Raw genomic sequence first — 24,666 nt, 5'->3', positions numbered from 1 at the left:
TAGCTGTGCCCGGCCACGCGTTGCTGTGGCGAAGTCTGGTGGTATGGGAAATAAAGTATTGAGGAATTGGTGGTAGTTAAGGTAAAGGGTAAAGGTTTTCCCCTGTAGAGTAAAATCTCACTTATCCAACATTCGCTTATCCAATGGTCTGGATTATCCAACGCAGTCTGCCTTTTAGTAGTCAATGTTTTGGTAGTCTGTTTTAAATTCATTGTGATATTTTGGTGGTAAATTTGTAAATACAGTAATTACTACATACCATAGCATTACTGCGCATGGAACTACTTTTTCTGTCCAATTTGTTGTCTAACATGATGTTTTGCTGCTTAATTTGTATAACGATTACCTAATTTATGTTTAATCGGCTTTTCCTGAATCCCTTCTTATTATCCAACATATTCACTTATCCTGCCAGCCTGTTTATGTTGGATGAGTGAGACTCTACTGTATATTTATAATCTTATATTATCTGCTTAGAACTGGATGATATGAGGCCCCTTCTACACAGCTGGATAAAATGCACACTGAGGTGGCTGTGTGGAAGGGCCTTGAGTCTACACTGCCATATAATCCAGTTCAAATCTGCTAATCTGTATTTTATAGGCAGTGTGGAAGAGGCCTAAGTGAGGCCTAACTCTGCCTGTCCCCTGGGCTGAGTGGGTTGCTAGGAGAGCAAGTGGGCGGAGCTTAGCCTTCTAACTGGCAGCAATTGGATAAAAACAATTCTTCCTCTCCCTCTAATTAGGACTTTATTTTTCTTTTCTTTTTGTGGTATGAACACCGAGGCATGGATGAGGGGTTGTGCTGCCAAATTTAGTGTTTCTGGGATGTGTAGTTTTGTTGTTTTGTCCTAGGCCGAAATTTCATTACCCTTTTATATGTATACTAGCTGTGCCCGGCCACGCGTTGCTGTGGTGAAGTCTGGTGGTATGGGAAATAAAGTATTGAGGAATTGGTGGTAGTTAAGGTAAAGGGTCCCCTGGGCTGAGTGGGTTGCTAGGGTACCAAGTGAACAGAGCTTAGCCTTCTAACTGGCAGCAATTGGATAAAAACAATTATTCCTCTCCCTCTAATTAGGACTTTATTTTTCTTTTCTTTTTATTGTATCAACCTAGAGGCATGGATGAGGGGTTGTGCTGTCAATTTTCAAGGTTGTGGGGTGTTTACTTTTGTTGTTTTGTCCGCTGCCGTGATGCCATCACTCTTTTATATATATATAGATAAACAGGATGTTGTGGCACCACATAGTTTCAGGTATTATCTGACTTTATTTGGAGCTACTGAGATTTCTTCTTCAGGAGGGAAAACACCCAGCAATTTTCAGATCTATAATGCTGAGATTCATTTGGGAACTTTGTCATAAAAATTGTATTGCCATTCGCATTTTATTGTATTGCCATTCATTTTAGGATGAAAGCACAGCGCTCGTCTCGCAATGCTTTTGTCAAAACAGTGAGTCCCAGTGTTTCCCCATCAGGCTTATTAGGGGCCCAGTTGCATTTGGGCCCCTAATAAGTCCCTGAACCGAAGATTCTTTATTGCTGGACTCCAAATCTGTAGGCTCAACAGCCATCCCAAATGGTGCGCCCCATGCAAAATCCTTATCTCACTATGTTTTTTTTCCTGCTTCAGGCTGCAGCCCCAGAAGAGGAAGAAGAGCAGATCCGTCCCCGGCCAGTGCAAGAACGGAAGCTCACCAACCAGTTCAACTTCAGCGAGAGAGCCTCGCAGACCTTCAACAACACTGTGAGGGTAGGTGTGCCTCTGGGCTGGGCGTCTCTCTGAACCTGCCATTACACACTGTTGGAGATGGATCAAATGTGGCTTTTGGCACCAAATTAGCAGGGGGTGAGGCCACTCCGGTGGACAGTTTCTGGGTCCCATTGTAAGACAATTTACCTTCAATGGGTCCCGGCTCAGGAGGGAAATCAGGCAGAAAACCCAGCCTCGTGAAAGATGCAAAAAGCAAAGTTTATTTTCACCATAGCTATGAGAAGGCAGAACAGCTGTACACAACCTAAAGATCTGTACTGTGCAAATGGCTGCCGCAAAAGCATGTTGCAGCAAACAAAGAATATATATCTTGGCTTATCTAAAAGTGACCAATGGCTGAGGGTTTTCCTCACCTTCCACACCTACTTTGGCACAAGCAATACCAGTGACCTTACTTGTTTACTCTGAGCTTTCTTCTCTCCTTAGAAGTTTCTGGAGAAAGGCACCAGCTCACAGGAAGCGAGGGGCACAGGCCCTGTGTTATAGTACTACCTTGGTTCATGCAAAATGTTTACATGGTCTATATAAAAGGCTAATATGATATATGCAGAGGCAAAGCCATATATGCAAAAGTTTACCATTTTCTGGTCCCTTCACTATGTGTTTAAGTGTGGTAGGCTCTCATAGTAGAAGCCAGCAGGGTGTGGTGCTCATGTGTCAAACCTGAGGCCTGTGGCCTGAATCAGGCCTGCCATGCTATTTCACGTGGCCGTGAGGCCTGGATGCTCCTTGTGCTGGTGCCATTCATTCTGCCAAGCGCTGGCCATATCCTCCGCGTTTCAAATGCAGCAGGAACCTGGTTTGAGGGAACCTGTTTCCGTCCGAAGACCATTTCCCTCCTCACAGCCTCTGGTATCCTGTAAACAGCAGGAGAACTGGAGGAAGTGCTGCTGCTTTCAGAAGATGCTAAATGCAGGTCGCCTCGCACAGTTAGGGCTTGAATCTCTGGTTTAGGCTCCAGCAGACGTGGCACATGAGAAGGATGGCTGTCAGAGCTCTGCTAGCCACTCTCCAATCTCACAGTCAATGGAAGTCCAGAATCATACTCAGCAAGTAGTCCACAACGAGAGTCAAACAGGAGGATAGTCAAGCCCACCGCTCTCCAAGATATATGCCAAATCAAAGTCCAGACACCATAGTCAAAGTCCATACTCGAAGTCTCCAACAGGAATACCAGCTGTAGCTCTTCCAAGACATTGCTCCCAGCAAATACCTATTAAACCATTAGCTATTGCTACTCACTAAGGTTCTTTTTGTCACAACTCAGAATAGTTCACCTTGCTGTAGACACCAAGCCACACACAGTAGATAGTCTTTTGTAATTTTATTGAGCAAAAGCAGAATATATGTAGTATCAAAGCAGGCAGAAATATAGTTCCAAAAATAGCTGTCAAACATAGAGTCAATAAATCCAATAATTCATAGACAAGAAGCAATAATCCATTCCCAAAGATACAATAGCCCAAAGGTTACAAGGATTCACGAACAGGAGAATTCCCAAAACAGGAGTAGCATGAAGACATAGATCATCCACCCTGATGAAGCGAGGATTTGCTTTGACAGAGATTTGCCTCTCAACACACTGTTTTTAAAGGCAACCCAAAAATGCATTTCTTTTCCCTTCAGTGGCCTCCTGTTTCCCAGCTAATCTAAGGCTTCGCCGTGGCATTCCTTTCCATTGCAAACGATCAGCCCTAGAGAGCAACGGGGCTTCAGACTCATTCTGACCATCAAGGCCAAACAGCTCATTATCATTATTTTGCACCTGAACGAGAGCCTGAGACAGATCAAGCTCATTATTTCCCATGGGAATGTTTCCTTGGTTCTCATCCGTGACAGGCTGCATCAGGAGTTCATCCACAGGCTGCACTTCTGACCCAGCCTGTGTCTGAATTCCATAATTCCCCATGACATCATCTTGAAATTCATCTTGCATCCCATCATCTGGCACCTGCATCTGTAAACCAAAATCCCCTTCCTCATCTTCACTCTGGCACTGCTGCTGAGTCACAACACTTTTACCTGTTGGGCATTTCTGGGCCAACCATTTAGATCTTCTCAGCTGGATGGCATCAACTCTTGGCTGGAGCCAGGCAAAGATAGTTGTCTCCTGCTGTTCTCCCTGGAAATCCTCATCCTGCCCTAACTATGTTCCCCCAGTCCCTGGAGGGTCTTGCTCCTGTTCTGCAGCAGTGAGTTCCAGAGTGTCAAGCTGCTCAGGTTGCTGATCTACATTTGCCTCTCATTCAGAAGCTAGGCAAAGACAATCTTCCTCATCATCCTCATCATCCTCATCATCCTCATCCTCCACAGAGGCCCTGACTATGGTGGCCTCTCTTCTTGCCCCTGGGACCAAGCAACCTTGCCCTGAGAGGCCACCGCTGAATACTTTAAAAGAGATGTGCCCAAGTCTGGTCCAGTTCCCTCCTATCTGATCTGGAATACAGTGGACCCCACTCTGTGGCACAAATTAGGAAGGGGATTTGGGGGAAAGGAAGCTCCCCTCCACCCACTTTCATAGGACCATGGAGTTGGAAGAGACCACATGGGCCATCTAGTACAATGCCCTGCTATACAGGAAACCACAATTAAAGCATCCCTGACAGATGTCCAACCAGCCTTTGCTCTTCTTCAAATAAGGTCTGGGGTTAATGGGATACATGGGATTTGAACCGACCTTAGTCATCAGTGGCTTTCATGTGGGAGGTGTTATGCTTTCAGTACCAAAGCAACATAGTTTTATCTTTCTGTTGTTGTTGTTGTTGTTGTTGTTGTTGTTCATTTATTTATAGAGAGAGAGCCATGTATTAGGCTTTTAATGCCCCAGCAGCAAGGTTTCATATTTCTGTTATTACAGTAGTAGTAGAAGTAATGGCGCTCCATGCAGTCATGCCGGCCACATGACTTTGGAGGTGTCTACAGACAACGCCGGTTCTTCGGCTTAGAAATGGAGATGAGCACCATACCCCAGAGTCAGACATGACTGGACTTAAAGTCAGGGGAAACCTTTACCTTTTTAGGAGTAATAGTGGTATTCATTTATTTATATGAGTAGATGAAGATGGTATGTCTGAAGTTGTGTAATAATCATATATTAAGAAGCAGTTACATTTATACAGTCTTACAATTACAAATGGCCCTTTGCATGCAAACATAAGGCCGATGCAGCCCTCAGTGATGCCTGTCATGTAGAAGGAGTAGAAGGGGTCTATAGAGGGTCTAAAGGAAGGTCTATTGAAATCCTGGGCAGGTCACACCCTCTCAGCCTCAGGCAAGGGCAGTGGCAAACCTCCTTTCAATAAAACCTGGCCATGATAACCCATGGCAGGGCCTTCCTGTAAGAAATGGCAAGCTTTCATTCTTCCCAGCTTTGCGGGCAATATAAACCAAAGGTGAAAATTGTGTAGCTTTCCAAGTTGTTGCTGGACTTCCACTTCCCAGCATGCTCAACCACAGGATGGGCTGGGCAGGGCTGCTGGGAGTTGCAGACCAGTGACTTCTGGAGTGTTGCATGGTTTCTATCCCTGGTTTAAACATTTCTCTTCAACGGTACTTGAGACACATATAATGTGCATTGGGAATGGCATTTAATTTCATTGTACAATGTACAATGACAATAAAGTTATTCTATTCTATTTTCCAGCTCTTTGGTTTAGAAATAGAGATGAGCACCAGGCCCTGGAATCGGACACAATTAGACTTAATGTCAGGGGAAAACCTTTACCTTTTCTCTCTGTAAAAAACAGACTCAAAACTGCTCACAATCAAAGCAAACGATCAAATCCAGTTTGTGGCAACTCTAAGTTAAACCTGGCATGGGGGTTTCCTTGGCAAGCTTCATTTGAAGAAGGTTTGCCATTGCCTTCCTCTGAGGCTGAGAGAGTGTCACTTTTCCCAAGTGGAATTCAAACTTTGGTCTCCAAAGTCAAAGAACAACACCTTTTGAGCCACTAGGCTGGCTCATTCCAAATGATCTAGTGATGTTTCCTAAAGAGAGCAACACAGCTAAAATTGTGCTGGAAGATTTGATGAGAAAAATACTGATTGTTGAAGGATTTCATGGCCGGAATCACTGGGGTGTTGTTTGGTTTCCGGACTGTATGGCCAATGTGTTTTAGCACCATTTTCTCCTGATGTTTTGGCTGCATTCTTTGAATATTCCAGCCACAGATGCAGGTGAAACGTCAGGAGAAAATAGTCACAGAGAGTTGCTGTGTGCCAAGAAGCATATCTCATCTCTAACTGGAGCAGAGCGCTATGCTCCCAAAGGCAGGGCACATACGGACTTGTGAGGACTTTGATTTGTAACCCAGCTGCATTTTATTTATGTCTTTTTAAAAGTAAGCCCCAGTACGCTAGTTTTTCAGGCACATAAAGGACCGCTTGAGTAGACGTTGACTCAGAGTCACAGGAGCCAAAAAAGGAGACTCTTAAAACGCATTGCTTGCATTTGCACGGCTCCTGCTTTCTGGGGGAGTTTAAAGGCCTTGGTCGTTAAATGCCATCGCAATTTAAAGGCACTTAAAGAGCAGGGAGGTTTAATTTCGATGCCTTAAATTCCGTCTTAGCTGCAATTGCTGAAAGGGATCGGAGCAGAGGTCTCCTGCACAGCCCTTAGAGGAGAAGCCAAGGAGGGGCTGGCGGGTCACAGAAAATAAGTATTTAACCAAAACAGACACCCCCACTATTTCTAGATCATCGGCAAGGAGCATTTTCTTGTCCTGAACTCATGTTGAACAGGTCAGCTCTGCTTGCAAATAAAATACACAGCATATGCAGATGTCATCATCAAAACATTCAATTTGGTAAATATGTATTACACTACTTGTTCTTGCATGCAAAGGGAAATAGTTTTCATAGTTATCTCCCTGCTACAAGAGAACATTTCTTCATTATTTTTGCTTGGTACACTCTTCCCACCAATGTTTGTGAAAATCATTCTGTGCACAAAGACATGTGGGATTATTTATTTATTTATTCATTCTATTGTTGTGGCCGTTTTGTGCATCAAACATCTTTTTTAATGTAGGAAAAAGTGTTTCTAGAATCATGGAGGCTTTTGTGCTTTGTATGGAGGAAAGGGGTGGCACCGAACACATCACTTCATCACAAAAAATATGTTTCTCTAAACAGTGGCAGAATTTCATTTAAAATGCCCCTTTTTGTCCAAAAAAATATACCTAAGAGAGATGTCATCTAAAGTAAGAAGCAGGATGGTGATGATGATGATGATGATGATGATGATGATGATGATGATGATAGAAGAAGAGAAACATGCACTGGTAGATGATGGGAAAGACAGTCAAGAACCAACATTGGTGGAAGTCAAGAGGAGAAAACTGCTTAAAGTGCAAAAGATAAAGAGTGAAGACTGTAGAAATACAATGCAGAGCCCAAGAGAAAACTGGCCAAAGAAGGCTCTCCAGGGACAGTTCCTGGCAAACATTGAGAGCAAAACAGACAAGGAAAAAACATGGATGTGGCTCACAAATGGAACTTGGAAAAAGGAGACCGAAGGCCTGATTCTTGCAGCTCAAGAACAAACCGTTATAACCAATGCCATCAAAGCCAGAATTGAAAAGTTGACAACAAATTCCAAGTGTAGGCTCTGTAAGGAAGCAGATAAAACAATAGATCACAACTCAGCTGCTGCAAGAAGATTGTGCAGAGGGACTTCAAGCAGAGACACAATACTGTTGCTCAGATGATCCATTGGAACCAAGACCACCTGCCTGTGACAAAGAACTGTGGGATCACAACTTTTTCAGTCCTGAAAAGTTACAGAAAATGAACATGTCAAACTACTCTGGGACTCCCGAATTCAAGCGGACAGAGTTTTGGGGTACAAGACTCCTGACCTCACAATCCTGTTAAAAAGCAAAGTATGGATTGTGGATGTTGCAATCCCAGGTGACAGAATGATCGATGAGAAGCAACTGGAAAAGAGATCAAATTGCAAAGACTTTGGCACAAGCCAATCAAGAGGGTCCCAGTGGTGATCGGCACACTGGACGCAGTGCCTCAAGACCTTGGCCTGCACTTAAACACAATTGGTGCTGACAAAATGACCACCTGTCAGGTGCAAAAGGCCACCCATTGTTCACCGATACATCACATAGTCCTAGACCCTTGGGAAGTGTCCAGTGTGTGATCCAATACTACAGCCAGCACAGGGATCTTGTTTGCTGTGTACTCATCTGGTTGTGTATCAAATGATGATGATGATGATAATTTTATTTCTTACCCACCTCTCCTCACAGCTCGAGAAAAAAATATTATCCGCTGCCCCCCTTTCCCTCCCCCCCCCCCAGCCTTCCAGACTTTAAATGCACTCACCTTTCCCCGGCAATTAGCACCTGCTCCATGAAGCCTCTTTACAATAGCTTTTGGGGAGAGATATCCTCGACCAGCCGCCATATGTGGCACCCGGGCTGTGGCGCAGCTGGCTAGTTACCGCTGCAATAAATCACTATTGACTGAGAGGTTATGAATTCGAAGCCCGGGTCGGGTTAAGTACCCGACCATTAAATAGCCCGGCTTGCTGTTTACCTAATCATCCCGAAAGACAGTTGCATCTGTCAACTAGGAAATTTAGGTATGCTTTATGCGGGGAGGCTAATTTAACTAATTTACAACACCATAAAACTGCCAGCAGCACACGGAAAGGAATGAGGAAGTACAGCACTCGATGTCACTCGTGGACAGTGAAGCAACAGCTCCCCCTGTGGCCGGAATCGAGCATACCCTCATGAAGCTGGAAATGTTAAATTGCCTCTGTGTGTGTCTATACTGTATGTTGTTTGTCTGATGGCATTGAATGTTTGCCATATATATGTTCATTGCAATCTGCCCTGAGTCCCCTTTGTGGTGAGAAAGAAGGCGGAATATAAATACTGTAAATAAATAATAAATATTAATTGCGCTCTGTTGAAAATGTTTCCTTCCAGGACCGGGCCTGTCAGATGGAGCCTCCACCCCGAGCCACCTTCTCTGACACCGCCAACCAGGTAAATGCTCCACCTGATAAACCACGTGCATTAGCACTGGGCAGGTTTAGGTGGCCCAAGCGTCTCATCCAAGGCCGGGCAATGCAAAAGGGTGAGGAACTATCATTTCCCTCTATGCTCATTATAGGAATATTTGGAATCTGTAGCAGAGTTAAGTGCAGCGTATCCAGTGCTATATATGAGCCTATGGTAGGAAAGAGAGAAAAGATGCAGGAGGCGCGGGCAAGGCTTGAAAAAGGTAACATCTCAGATAGAGGAGTAGATCAGTGGTTCTCAACCTGGGTTGCCAGATGTTTTTGGCCTTCAGCTCCCAGAAATCCTAACAATTGGTAAACCAGCTGGGATTTCTGGGAGCTAAAGGCCAAAAACATCTGGGGAGCCCAGGTGGAGAATCACTGGAGTAGACAGACAAAAAGGACAGGCACCTAACTTTGTTAGAAGATGTCAGGATTTGGAAATTACCTGGTATTTTCTAAGTGATAGCAGAGTTAATACCTCTGTCCTAACAACCCGTAAAAAAGTTAAGCTGCTGTAATTAAGGTGTGGTGATAAATAGTATAATAGGTTGTAGTTATACTGAGTAAATTTGATGAAGGTTGATGGTGGTTTGGAGAGTGTTTTGGAGAATTGCTGCTGTGCTAGTGAGGAAGTTTGTATACACTTTGTCTACTGCTGCAACAAAGGAGAAAGAAAAGCCTTCCTGCTCATTTGGGAAATAACAAAAGCCTGCATGCTTTGTTGTTTGAGCAGAAGACCACAACAACTGCACTTTTGGATACATGGTTCCTTAATTGGAACGAATAGAGTCACTTCCACAAGAACAAGGGTTTTATGACTCCATGTGTCAGGCCATTTGTATTGTGCCCTTGTGATACGATGAGACTTGAACCTCCATGGATTTCAATATCCACGGGAGTCCTGGAACCAAACCCCAGTGGATACTGAGGGCCCACCGGAACATGCTTTTCTCCCTTCAGGAAACAATTGCATTGGCTGAATTTGTCCTATGTAAATTGGTCAGGATTTGTTCAGTGTTCTCTTCCATAAGAACTCACCGCAATTTGCATGTTTCTGGATAAAGTGTTGGAGTTTAAAATATACTAACCTATTTTGAAGGTAAAATGCTGAGTTACTTTAAGCGTTGTAATTGCTGAGTCACTGTGATGAAGCAGGAGGAGAATGAAACCCTGAAGTTAGGTTTTGCATCAGGTGTATGAGAGAATGAGAGCATGAACGGAACACCGCATCATGCAATGCACATAAGAACACCAACAGAATAAGTTGCTATCGGGTGATGTGATTGGTGTGGTTCAGTCTGATGATGAAGGGGGATTTGAAAGGGGATTTGGGTTTGAGCAGTCTGTTCTAGGAAATGTGGAACAGCAGTTTAAACAGAAGTCTGTCCCTGGGAATGTTGACGTTTCTGAAATGCAGGTGGAATCAGAAAGTTTTGATGGCTTAGAAAAACAGACAAAACCAGGGAATGTGGATACCTCTGAGAGATTGTTAATGTGGGATTTGTGTATTGATAGTGTTTAAATGCAATTTGTGCCATGCTTGTATTGCAACTGATTGCATCATCCAGTTTGTACCATAATGTGGAAAGAGTTAATTGGCAAGAAGCTATGATGACCTTGATGTGTGGCTGGAACTAGGAAATATCCAGACACAAGTGTTTGTGCATACCGATTGCGTCAGTTCAGTTGAGTTCTGGAGCCCCCAGATGGCGTAGTGGACTAAGTGACTTGAAGGTTGGGTTGCTGACCTGAAAGCTGCCAGGTTGGAATCCCACCTGGGGAGAGTGTGGATGAGCTCCCTCTATCAGCTCCAGCTCCATGCGGGGACATGAGAGAAGCCTCCCACAAGGATGGTAAAAACATCAAAACATCCGGGCGTCCCCTGGGCAACGTCCTTGCAGACGGCCAATTCTCTCACTCCAGAAGCAACTCCGGTTGCTCCTGACACACACACACAAAAAAGTTCTGTCTGCCTAGAATTCGAGTCAAGTTCTGTTGGAGAACAGAACAGCCCTGTGTTCATTTGTTGTCTGCAAGTCTGTTTGTGTTGATTACTGCTGCATACAGTAAAACTTTGTAAATAGTTTTACCAACGTCTCTGAGTGTCTCTTCGTTCTGCGTTCCACTGCTTCCATCCAACTACTGCTGCGCTGCAAATACTCTGACAGAGATGCTGCGAAAGTTTGTGATAAGGATGACCTTTCACCGGAGTCTGAGAATTGTCAATATCAACAAAGCCCAGATGGGAATGAGGGGGATGAATTTATGTTAGACAGGGATTCCTGTCTAAATCTGAGATCAGGCCCCAGACACTCTGTGAGAATTGGAGGCAAGTGTGGGGGGCCTAGAGCTCAGAGGAATGTGTTTCTAGCTTGCAGGAAGGTTTTAAAGGAGATGTAATTTGGAAAGATTTCAGTCAGAGCGACATCGCTGTTGAAGATTCAACTCTTGCTTAGTTTTGGTTCATGCCTAGTCTCATGTTTGGACTATATTTTGAAGCTCATGTTTTCTGGTTTCTTTGGAATTGCCTTGCTATTCTTGGATCTCTGTACTTTTATCTACGAATACGCTGAACTGTGTTTTTGTTGTGACTCAGCTGGAACCTCAGATTGACTCTGATGGGGATTATGGGATTCAGATTCAAAATCAGGTTCAAAATGTCCCTGTTGTAGAAGATGAGGAACAGAGAGTTTTTCCCACAGCAGGGAATGATGTTGATGATACTGAAACTAGCCAGGTGCAAATTGATTTAGAAAAGGAGGATAGTTTTCAGTCTGATAGCAAGCAGGCTGACACTAATGAGCAGGCTGACCTTGATGAAACAGCATCCTTGGATGAAGCTGACCGTTTGGAATTCAGCGTTCGGAGGAGTGTGAGACTAGCAAACAAGAAGGAAGTCAGAGGCCAAAGAAATGCTTTCATGTTTTGCAAAGGGTATTAAAGCAATGTGTTTGGAGACAAACCTTTGTCAAAGCAACTTTCGTTCTACCAAGAAGCAAGCTCCTGTTTTCTTGGATTATCTTGCAGCCTCTGTGTTCATGTTCTTGGGACTTTGTCATGCTCTATTGGGACTTTATTTATTCCTTGTGATTTCTGGAGTTATTCTCCATGGGTTTATTTTGCAACAATCTTTTGGAACTTTACGTTTGCTTTTAAAGAACTTTTTTTATCTTCTATTTTCTAATAAACTGAAAAGACTTCAACCTGTGTGCAGTTTGGTGTATATAGCAAGGTCAAGCTAATCTGAGGTGTGACAGTTTTATGGATTGTTCTCAATTGGATTATTGCTTTTTTTTTACTGTTTTTTATTAAGTTTTGCTATTCTTTATCAATAAACTGAAAAACTCAAGCCTGCTGTGGTGGAGTGTGTGTGTGTAGCAAAGTGAACCAGCGCTGAGGTGCGACAGTGATACCTGTCCGAATGTATCTCTTCCTATCAACCATCTCGGAGTTTCAGATCATCTGGGGAGGCCCTGCTCTCGGTCCCGCCTGCTTCGGAGGCACAGCTGGCGGGGACAAGAGACAGGGCCTTCTCGGTGGTGGCCCCGCGACTATGGAACTCCCTCCCCAGTGAATGTGAAGACATGGCTCTTTGACTAAGCTTTTGAAAACCTGGTGCAGCAATAGACATGAAAGACTTGGAATTTCACCAGTGGAACGCCCTGGACCTTGCTTTTGGATCACGTGATTTCTGTAATTCTTTGTCATTGTTTTAAACGGCATTGAATTATTGCCATGTTGTTAAGCCGCTCGGAGTCCCCTCCGGGGTGAGAAGGGCGGGGTAAAAGTATGGTAAATAATAATAAATAAATAATAAATGTGGTGGATAAATAATAAATTGGAGGATGCTGGAGAGAGCTGTGAGTACTGTAAATATCTGCAGCAAAAGATAAAGGAAGCTCCTGCGTTGGCTGTTTATTGCAAGTATTGCTCATACTATAGATAGTTTTTTTTAATACTGCTTGGAGACCTGAGCTGAGAAACATTGCTTCAGGTTGAAGAAATACCTGTCATGAAGGAGGTGGAAAGGACATGGTTTGTGAAGGAAGTAAAACTGGCAGATGCATGCAGCAGTTGGGCTCTAACCTTATGCGCCTTCCTTCTAAACCAGTTCTCCTTGCCCGTCCTTCTGCCTCCCTCCTCCTTCCCAATTTGCTCCTGCTTTCCTGTATGGTCTTGCCACCAGTTCCCCATCCCGTTTCCCTCCATCTTTGCTCTCTCTTGGATAGATTGTCGCGCCTCAGAATAGTTCACCTTGCTATAGACACCAACCACACACGGGAGATTGTCTTTTGTAGTTTTATTGAGCAAAAGCAGATGCAAATCAAAGCAGGCAGTAAAAAAAGTCAATAGAAATCCAATAGTTCATAAGCCATAATAATCCACAAGTCCATTAGCCAAACAGTAAACGATAGATCCCAAAGAACAAAGGCCCAAAGGTTTCAAAGATCCAGGAACAGAAATCTTCTCTAGACATGAAGCAGAAACATCCACTCAGATGAAGTGAGAATTTGCTTTGACAAAAATCTATTTCCAAACACACACTTTTAAAAGCACCCCAGAAATGCATTTCTTTTTCCTGTGGAGGTCTCTCTCTTCTCCGCCAATCGCACACTCCTACGAGGGTGAACTCCCTTCCATAACAACCAGTCCGCCCTAGATAATTCAGGGCCCTCATTATCTTGCACCTGAACCGGGGCTGAAGACATCAGGGCTTGAGACATCTCCTGCTCATTAATTCCCATGGGAATGTCATTCTGGCTGTTATCTATGGCCTGTGGGGTGAACAGTTCATTCTGCTCAAGCTGCATTTCTCGAGCCTCTGAATCAGCCTGTATTATTCCCATGCTATCCTCCTGAAATTCATCCTGCATCCCATCATCTATTTCTTGTATCTGAAACCCAGAATCCCCTTCTTCATCCTCACTGGCTATGCTGTGGCTGAGTCACAACAGATTCCAAAATTCCAGTTTATTGCTGCTCCTGCTGATGGATGTATGCCGCCGTGGCTTTACTTGTTGCCTTCTTTCTGCCTTGGTGCAGGCATGGGCCAACTTCGGCCCTCCGGGTGTTTTGGACTTCAACTCCCACAATTCCTAACAGCTGAAGTCCAAAACACCTGGAGCAGTGGTTCTCAACCTGGGGTTCCCAGATGTTTTTGGCCTTCAATTCCCGGAAATCCTAACAAATTGTAAACTGGATGGGATTTCTGGGAGTGGTAGGCCAAAAACATCTGGGGAACTCAGGTTGAGGACCACTGACCTGGAAGAAGTGCCGAAGTTTGCCCATGCTTGCCTTTGTAATCATATCTTCTGAAGTTATCACAGTCTTCTGTACTTTTTTTTGTTTTTTTCCAACCAAGATGGAGTGGCTCCTCACTCTAGTGTACATGAATTAGGACTAATGGTGGGTGTCACCAGTTATTTTCGTTGCCATGCTTTCAGATCTGATTTTCTTGCAACTCTTATTCAGGCTTACCTGCTCTTGACCTTCCTCCTTAGTGGGAAATCTACGACGCCTACATGGAGGAGCTCGAGAAGCTGGAGAAGTCGAAGGAGAAAGAGAAGCAAAAGGCTCCGGTGACAAAGAAGGAGGACCTGATACGGGGAAGGAAGCTGACTTCGCTGGAATCTGAGGTACTTGTTGTTGTTGTTGTTGTTATGTTTATTATGTTTATTATACCCACTTTTTATCTTCACGAGGAGACTCAAAGAGGCTTACATAATAGTAGTAGTAGTAGTAATAGGTAAAGGTAAAGATTTCCCCTGACGTTGAGTCCAGTCGTGTCCGACTCTGGGGGTTGGTGCTCATCGCCATTTCTAAGCCGAAGAGCCAGCGTTGTTCTTGGACGCCTCAAAGGTCATGTGGTCACTGGCATGACTGCATGGAGTGTCGTTACCTTCCCGCCGGAGCAGTACCTATTGATCAACTCACATTTGCATGTTTTCGAACTGCTAGGTGGACAGAAGCTGGAGCTTCCAGCAGGCGCCCACTCCGCTCCTTGGATTCGAACCTGTGACCTTTCGGTCTGAAAGTGCTGCAGCTCAGCGCTTTAACATGCTGCACCACCATATCGGTCTCCCCGGAGGGGATCAGGGCAGATTCTAAACATAAAAGGCAGACATTCAATGCCTGAACACATAATAACGAAATATTGACAACCCAACATATAAAAACAAATTATGAGTTAACAATTAAAATTAAAAACACAACCTGTTATATCAGAAATAGAACAAAACATCAAACATTAAACAGAAGCATCATTTTCCCAGTTCCTTAGGGACAAATAGATGGATAATTGCTCAAGATGTCTATTGAACTGGTGGGGCGAACAGGGCATGGATACGGGTGGTAGCTACTAATCAGAGCTCTAATGGTAGTATTACCATCTATTCCTCCTCCTCCTCCTCCTCCTCAAAAGTCAGTGAGCAAAGGTACATCTTCAGCTGTTTCTTGAAGGCCCATGGCTCCACTGCGCCCTAGTTTCCAGTAAAGCAGAAAACAAGTCTGTTCCCTCTTCCTTATGGCACCCTTTCACATATTGATCCATGGCTCTCATGTCTCCTCTCCACCTTCTCTTCTGATGCTAAACAGACCTAGCTCTTTAAGACAGTCCTCAGAGGGATTATTCATGGTCTCCAGACCTTTGATCATTTTAGTCCTCTTCTTCTGGACACTTTCCAGCTTAGAGTCAATATCTTGTTAAATTGCTTTCTCCAGAATTGGATACAGTGTAGGTCCAGGTCAAGAGACCTGACCAAAGCAGAAGAGAGAGGCACCAGGACTTCCTTTTACCTGGACACAACTCCTTCTGATGCAGCCCGAAATCCCATTGGCCTTTTCAGCTGCTGCATCACACTCTTGACTCATGTTCAACTTGTGGGCCACTAAGACCCCCAGATTGGTTGAGCCATGTATCCTCATTCCTGGATGGATATGGACTGGCGGTCTGTGGCTCATGGTGTTTAATGATGTTCTAGACTTGGACACCATGGGGCAATGGACTCAAGCTTCAGGAAAAGAGATGCCACCTACACATTTGACATCCAAAACTGCGGGACCAGGAATCTGCTGCCGCCTGGGAATCCAGTAAGGTCTCATTCTCTTAGATCTTTAAACGGAGGCTGGGTGGCCGTCAGTTTGGACGGTGCCTGAGTTGGAACTAGATGGTGCTTGGGGTCTCTTCTGGCTCCTGTGACTCCAATGTGCATAGTCGTCACTCACTGAGAGGAGGCAATGCCTCAACAACTTGCAAAAATTAATGTGCATCAGTAGTTGCCAAAAGAGCAATGGGGCAGAAAGGGTGATTGCCTGCTCTTGAGATCCACATATATCCACAGAAGCAGCCCTCGGTCATGTCGGCTGAGGACAAATTGGGCTACGAAACCCAGGCAGCAGCGAGTGAAGGCAAGCTGGACCAGGGCCAGAAATGTCCATGGTTGCTTGGGCAAGGCACCTGCCTAGTTGGGAAGCCTTTGATGGCCCTTTGTGTCCAGTGAATGGGGCTGGTGCAAGGTCAAAGAAGACTTCACATCCCCAGAAAAGTAAAGTCTTGGTTGACTGCTCTCTGCATGGGACCATTATTCAGTCCTGCTACGTTTTCGTGAGCCTGATGTTCTGTCATATAAACGGTGTTCCTCATGAGGCTGCGCATAGTGGAGAAAACAGCAATTTACTTTGCAAGTCAGACCACCTTAAAGGTTTCCATCTCAGAAACTGATCGGCAGCCAGTGGAGCTTTTTATGACATACTTTCACAAATGTATACATGGCTCTCATGTCTCCTCTCAACCTTTTCTTATGCTAAACCCATTCTGGGTTTTAGGCTGAAGTTTAAATAATTTGGGGAAGGAGATGATTCAGCACTTTGGGTAACTCCTTGGAAGTTCAGACTAAAACCCAGATTGGCTTTATTTTCCTCCTAACGTGGAAGGCATCTGCTGCCAGTGTATTTTCCTTCAGTCATATATGAAGGAAACATGTACTGTAGGATCCCCTTATCCTCGGACTCAATATCTATGGATTCACTTACTCAAAAAACATTTCCCCTTGTAGTGTTTGTAGGCCTCTCTAAGCCCTCCAGCCCAAAGTGTAGGCAAAATGTAGAGTTCGTGATTTCATTATGCAACAAAATTAGAAAAATTGTATGCTCCTGGTTTGAAAATGTTGTTTCCTGTTTAATTGTGAGGTCCTTGCTTCAAAAGTAGTGAAGGGACACAAGGGGCCTGATTGAATTTGATTGAATTTTATTAATAAATAGCCATAGGTTGATCAGGAAAATAGCTTTAGTGTCTTATACATTAACCGGAGATAGCTTTAGTGTCTTTGAAAATAAGTAACACAAACGGCAGTTGAAAGAAGGGTTTGCCACAAACACCAAATGACCGGACATTTGTCTTGAATGGTATTGATAAACATTTCAAGACCAGATGAAAGGACAAAGGGCTGAGAACAGCAAAACACAGAGGTGTGAAATTTCCCTGAAAAATGTATAAAAACCTAACTGAGGTTGCATCCCATGTGGCATTCTCGCTTTGTTTTGCAAAATAAACGTCTGTTCGTTCTCCTCTCTTCTCCTCAGAATCCATTATTGGGGAAACAGGTTTCTGAGGCTCAAAAGGGAGCCGAGCCTCAACGGTAGTTGTTCCACTCCAGAAACTTTGTCTTTGTGGCTGCCACAAACTAGGTTGAGTTGATTGAGACTCAATGAGATATTCATTGAAAAACTAGAGCAGGATGTCCATCCCTCAAAAACAAAGTTTTTGCAGTTTAACAAACTTTCCCCCTGTTTTTGTGATAGAGCCAATTAGGAGATGACATTTGAAACCAAGGAACAAAAATTGTGTTACAAAGTGTTATCAATGGTTCCAGGTATCCTGCGCAAGTGTGTGTGTGTGTGTTTGTGAGACATACTGCGTTGTATTTCTGACATGGTTCTCACTGGTGACCATTTCCTGCCCATGTGGTTTCATTCCTCCTAGCATCATTCGCCATAGCCAAAGTGCTTTTCCCTGATGGAAGGTAAATGCCTTGGATCTTGCTCAGGAATGTAAATCAAACATGTAAATCCAACAAACTGATGCTTAGCCATGCCCTCGAAAGAGAGCTTCTCACCCTGGGTTTTCTGAGTCGTAACTAGAGCAGCTCTGCAACGGGTGACCTGTTGGAGGGCTCAGACAAAATCTTTAGCACTAAAGTTTAAGACAATGTTGGCTTTGGAAACATTTTCAAATTGACATCTTGGCCCTTGTCAAAATAACAAAAAAAATAGCATCCTCTTTGAAATGTCTTGGCTGTATCCCGTCTGAGTTGTTGTATGTTTTCCGGGCTGTGTGGCCATGTTCCAGAAGTATTCTCTCCTGACGTTTCGCCCACATCTATGGCAGACATCCTCAGAGGTTGTGAGGTATGGAGAAACTAAGCAAGGAAGCTTTATATATCTGTGGAAAGTCCAGGGTGAGAGAAGAACTCTTCTCAGTTAGAGGCCAGTGTGAATGTTGTAGTGAATCACCTCGATTAGCATTGAATAGCTTCATCTCCTGGCTTCTTCCTGCCTGGGGGCATCCTTTGCTCAGAGTCATTAGCTGCTCCTGATTGCTTCATGTCTGGAACTCCTCTGTTTTCAGAGTGTTGCTTCTTATTTACTGTTCTGACACCAATCAATCAGGGGCAGCTTAGTTTCTCCATACCATGAAAGCCTTTGACAACACATGTATCCCGTTTGTTTGTGGGTAATGTGAGCTCTTTCCACACCACCCTCTCAGAGATCCCAGCTTTGGGGATACTGTTTATCTCAGTAGTTTGTTCATTTCAGGGTAATTGGAAACCAACGAAATGAAAATTCTATGTGGCAAAGAGAGCCAGATAAACATGTGCTTTTATTGAGAAAACAGATATCATGGCTGGACCAGAAACATTTGTTTTCCCGGCTCCGGACCATTACGCACTCCTCCCGGATGCTCTCATTAATGTTACTGCCGTTGTATAAAATAATATGGCTAGAAATCCCCAGAAGGAAGGAATCAGTCTGCTGTTAAGCCACTCCTTGCTCTGAGAGCCCGCGAGTCAGCAAGCCTTGCTGGGAAAATCAATCCCAAATGGGTCTTAAAAGGAGATGAATGGCCTCCCTCGATCCCTCCGGAGATTCGTTTCAGGAGGAGACAGAATAAGTCACACCTGGAAAGAAGAGTGTCCAGGCGTCTCAGATGGAGAGTTTCCCCTCTATGGAGGCATCCTGCTTGGCTTCAGTCTTCTACTTGGTTTCATTTGATTCAATTTAATTTCCTTGGAGTGGCTGGGAGTTTTCCTGCAGAATCAGGGCCTTTGACAACCCAGCCAGGCAAACAGGGCAGGGCAGCCAACGCCATTTCATAGAAGAAGAAGCGGATTTTTTCCCCAAAGTGCAATGGAATATAATAGTTATAAAAATCCACAACGGGGAAACAAATTACATATTCTATTTCACCTTTTGGAAAATTCTCAAGGGAGAAATGGACCCAAAATAAAAAGAAAGGTGATTCCACTTAAATATTAGGAAGAACTTCCTAGTATTAAGAGTTGCATGGTGTTTGAGTTGTTTTTTAAAATTTGTTTTAATGAGATTTTTAATTTGATTTTTTTAGAATAATTGTAACATTTAATTCTATTTTGATGCCATATTTATATTTTGTCAGTTTTAAAATTATGAGCAGGTTTGAGTTTTTGTCCTGAGAGAAAACTGGGGTACACATGATGATGATGATGATGATGATGATGATATGTACAGGCAAGAGGCCACTACAGCTAGAAATGTAAACCAAAAGTATGCACTATACAACAGTCATTAAACCAAAATATAATCCATGTGTTACCAACACATATACATTCATAGAAAGTAAAACTCTGTCGTGGATGGTGACCAATCTTGGACTTGTTTAAAATATCGGGTGTCATAAAAGGATTCACTTACTTGGACGTTTAAATTTGGACTCACAATTAGAGATTGATACAGTCCTCCATGTGGAACATGAACTCTGGTGGGCATTGGACTCACAAACTCTGAATATAAGAATTTTACTTTCTCTGAATACAGAGTTTTACTTTCTATGAATGTATATGTGTTGGTAACACATGGATTATATTTTGGTTTAATGACTGTTGTATAGTGCATACTTTTGGTTTGCATTTCTAGCTGTAGTGGCCTCTTACCTGTGCATTTCAGGGAATCCTTTCTTTGTCTTGATGATAATATGTACACATGACTATGGGTACATATGATGATGATGATGATGGAGATGACTCCATAGAGCTGACTTTCCTAACAAATGGTTTCTAAGGATGTTTCTTGTAATCACTGCTCAGGGGCAAAGAGATGCCTGTTGCCAATTCCAGTCCCGTCCTACTCTGGGGGTTAGTGCTGATCTCCATTTCCAAGCCGAAGAGCCGGCATTGTCCATAGACACCTCCAAGGTCATGTGGCCAGCATGACTGCATGGAGCGCCATTACCTTCCCGCTGGAGCGGTACCAATTGATCTACTCACATTTGCTTTTTTTTGAACTGCTAGGTTGGCAGAAGCTAGAGCTAACAGTGGGCACTCACTCTGCTCCCGGGATTTGAACCTGGGACCTTTCGGTCTGCAAGTTCAGCAGCTCAGTGCTTTAACACACTTCGCCACCGGGGTTAATAATAATAATAATAATAATAATAATAATAATAAGTTTATTTATATCCCGCCTCCATCTCCCCCGAAGGGGAATCGGGGCGGCTTACAGCAAAATCAGATACAAAACAAAGATAAAATATGAAACATCAAAGAACAATAACAAAAACCAATAATAATATATACACAATAACCGAAAAAACACAACGCAGTATTAAAACATTGAATTAAAAACAATGATAATAATAATAATAATAACTTTATTTTTATACCCCGCCTCTATCTCCCCAAAGGGGACTCAGGGCGGCTAACATGGGGCCAAGCCCGAATAAAAACAATAGCAATATAAAACACAACAATAGACAAAAAACATGCAGAATTATAAAAATTTAAACATTAGCCAATAAAAACAAATGACAAGAACTAATAAAAACATGGATTAAAACGGAGAGGTTGTAAAAGTAGACTGGGTAAGGTGCACCATATAAATATTGTAAACACGAGGTGACTGATAAATGAGGTTGCAATAGTGGATAAGCAAGGTGGACATTATGAGTTACAAATTCGTAAATAGATAAAGTGCAATAGATTCATTTAAGGGTTCCTGCTCTTATAATACAGCTTCCAAAAAATTCCTTTCCATTTTGAAAAAAAAGGCACTAGTTTTGTTTTAGTTTATTTACTTTAAGCTTCACGGGGAGTATAGTATACAGTTCCCCTCCTGGTGCCTTGGGTTTGGTGCCTGGGCGGTTCCTGCTCGTTTTAATTGTTCTGCTTAATTCTTCCGAGCATCCCTTCCTCGCTCTCCTTAATAGGATCAGCATGTGCCGTCACAGAGCGCATATTGCGGCCTCACATGGCTGAGCATCCTTTAATGGGAAGAAGTCCCTGCGTGCAGAAAGAAGGCTGGATTCGAGGCATTTTTCCCCAAGCCACCGTTCTTCATGGGAACTTTTGTCTTCTCTTCTTGTTGGAAGAAAGTCTGCTCCTGTAGCCTCAAGTGGGACACCAGACTTTTCTGTCCACAGGAACAGAATAGAATAAATGTGTTGTTGAAAACTTTCATGGCCAGAATAACTGGATTGCTGTGAGTTCTTGGGCTGTAACATCAGGAGACAATTCTCCTGGAACATGGACATACAGCCCAAAAACATCACAACAACCTAGAATAGAATAACTTTTTTGTCATTGTATACCATACAGCAAAATTAAATGCCATCCCCAATCTATCATCTATCTATCTATCTATCTATCTATCTATCTATCTATCTATCTATCTATCTATCTATCTGTCTATCTACAGTAGAGTCTCACTTATCCAACACTCGTTTGTCCAACGTTCTGGATTATCCAACGCATTTTTGTAGTCAATGTTTTCAATATATCATGATATTTTGGTGCTAAATTCGTAAATACAGTAATTACTACATAGCATTACTGTGTATTGAACTACCTTTTCTGTAAAATTTGTTGTATAACATGATGTTTTGGTGCTTAATTTGTAAAATCATAACCTAATTTGATGTTTAATAGGCTTTTCCTTAATCTCTCCTTATTATCCAACATATTCGCTTATCCAACATTCTGCCGGCCCATTTACGTTGGATAAGCGAGACTCTACTGTATATGTAATGTGACATTTTACTATGGAGTAAACAACAAAACCACTGAATAAAAATGTAATGTGACTTTTACTATGGAGTAAACGACAAAACCACTGAACCCAATCACACCAAATTTGGCCACAAAAGATACAGTCATCCAATCTATGTCTTTCAATTAAAAAAACCTATAAAAATAGTCCAAATTACAGAGGATGAGGAAGAGCCTTTCTCCTCCTAACTGCCAGTCAGAAAGGTAGGCCCCACTGCCTTTAGCCCCCCCCCCCCCACACTTGCTGCCTTTAGGCCCCGCCCCCTTTGTGTCCTAGCAACTCCCTCAGCCAAGATGGCACCCAGGGCACAGGAAGAGTACACTTAGGCCTCGTCCACACTGCCTATAAAATACAGTTTATCCGATTTGAACTGGATTATATGGCAGTCTAGACTCTAGGCCCTTCCACACACCTATATAACCCAGAATGCCAAGGAACATAATCCACAGTATCTGCTTTGAACTGGATTATCTTGAGTCCACACTGCCATATAATCCAGTTCAGTGTGGAATTTATACGGCTGTGTAGAAGGGGCCTGATATAATCCAATTCTAAGTAGATAATATAACATCTATATATATAAAAGAGTGATGGCATCACGGCAACCCACAAAACAACAAAACTACAGGCCCCCCAACCTCGAAATTTGACAACACAACCCATCATCCACGCCTCTAGGTTGATACAACAAAAAGAAAAGAAAAATAAAGTCCTAATTAGAGGGAGAGGAATAATTGCTTTTATCCAATTGCTGCCAGTTAGAAGGCTAAGCTCCTCCAACTGGGTCTCCTAGCAACCCAATAAAAATAATAAAAAACACTAAAAAATTAATACAATAAAATACTATAATAACAGAAAATAACTAAAAACAATACAAGAAAATAATAAAATATAATAAAAAAAAGATAACTTACAATAAAATTAATTTAAAAAATGCAAATAACGTCAAATAAAAATTACACAACAATTTTTAACCAATACCACCACCACTTTGCCACAGCAACGCGTGGCCGGGCACAGCTAGTTATAAATATAATATGTAATAATTACTGTGGTATAATAATACAGAACAATATAATCTCTAAAACCAGGACAGTAAATAAAGAGCAGCACTCTGTAAACAGGGAAATTGGGAATTCCAGAAAGGAAACAATCAGGGCCAGCTAACACTTCCCAACAAAGGATTCTCCCAGGCAGGAAGCAGCCAGGCTTTGAATCTGCAAGGCCATTAAATGCTAATCAAGGTGCCTAATTGCAGCATTCATACCTGTTACACTGAGACAATTAATTGCTATTCAAACTATTCAAAGGTAGAAAGCGGCTAGGTTTGCAAGTAGCAAGGCTATTCAGTGTTATTCAACCTGGCCAACCAAGATTTCCCCTAGGTGAAAAACCCCCAGGCTTTGAAGCCACAAGGCTACTCGGTCCCATTCAACCTGGCCTAGCAAGGATGCCCTATGAAGAAAGCGGCCAGGCTTTTAAGCTGCAGACTATTCAGTGCAATTCAAGCTGGCCAATTAATGATTCCCCTTCTAAGGAAGTAGCCAGGCTTCTTTGATTGAGGCTGTGACTCCAACTACTCCAGAAAACGGCCAGGCTTTGAGGCTGCAAGGCTATTCACTGCTATTTCACCTGGCCAACAAATGATTCCCATAAGCCACAGCAATGCGTGGCCGGGCAAAGCTAGTCACATTATATATTATGTACAAATTACAAAACAAAACACCCATCCTTCCACATACTAATAACTACTGTACAACCCCTAATGCCACATCAGTGTGAAGAACAGTTCCCAGGGCCCTGTTTTGGACTTTCGGGGCTGGTCCACATGTCTATCAAGGGCATGGACCTCAGAATGGAGGGCAGGCCAATCGCATTTGCAGGCGAGACCAAATTTGGGAGAGAGAGCTAATTCTGCAGACGATCAGGATCAGTATGCAAAAGGACAGATTGGAGGACAGGGTGTGATCTAATAAATGTCAACAGGGAGAAATGTATGGCACACTACTTAGTCAATAAAAATGAAATGCACAGAAACAGGATGGGTGGCAGCTGACTGGAAAACAGTCCACATAAAAAGGGATCTAGGAGTCTTAGCAGACCACAAGTGGTCAATGTGATTCTAGGCTGCATCCATGGAAGTATAGTGTATAGACAGAGGGAAGTCAATGTCCCAGTCTGGTTTGCATTGGTCACACTTCAGAACACATTATGCGCAGATATGAGATGGGTGACACTTCACTTGACAGCTGTCGGTATTAACAGGACCTAGGAGACTTGGTTGCTCACAAGCTGTACATGAGTCAATGATGTGATGCAGCAGCTAAAAATGCCAATGATATTCTAGGCTGCATCCATAGCAGTCTAGCTTCCAGATGGAGGGAAGTAATATAGCCATAGCTCGGCAATAGTAATATATATATGACTGACCACAAGATAAGAGTATAATGCAGCAGCTCAAAAAGCCAATGCGATTCTAGGATGCATCCATAGAAGTATAGTGTTTAGATGGTGGTAATGGCTTAGTGGTGCTGGAGACAGAGATAAGCCCAGCACTATGGGAGTGGTGATGTGGC

At 43.1% G+C, this 24,666-nt stretch overlaps 1 protein-coding gene across 2 annotated transcripts in view; it reads left to right on the top strand.

The window, feature by feature from the left end:
- The window catches only part of dnai1 (dynein axonemal intermediate chain 1), a 230,483-nt gene that overhangs the window by 46,069 nt on the left and 159,748 nt on the right, over positions 1-24,666 (top strand). For both annotated transcript variants that reach the window (XM_062972641.1, XM_008120590.3), the window contains exons 7-9: positions 1,633-1,752; positions 8,721-8,780; positions 14,299-14,433. In XM_062972641.1, the coding sequence (XP_062828711.1) occupies positions 1,633-1,752; positions 8,721-8,780; positions 14,299-14,433 (315 nt within the window). The remainder of the gene's footprint in view (positions 1-1,632; positions 1,753-8,720; positions 8,781-14,298; positions 14,434-24,666) is intronic.

This window comes from Anolis carolinensis, chromosome 2 (assembly GCF_035594765.1).
Source record: "Anolis carolinensis isolate JA03-04 chromosome 2, rAnoCar3.1.pri, whole genome shotgun sequence".
Lineage (NCBI taxonomy): Eukaryota > Metazoa > Chordata > Lepidosauria > Squamata > Dactyloidae > Anolis > Anolis carolinensis.
The sequence above is the reverse complement of the archived record's forward strand: the minus strand, read 5'-3'. Positions and strand labels throughout refer to the sequence as shown.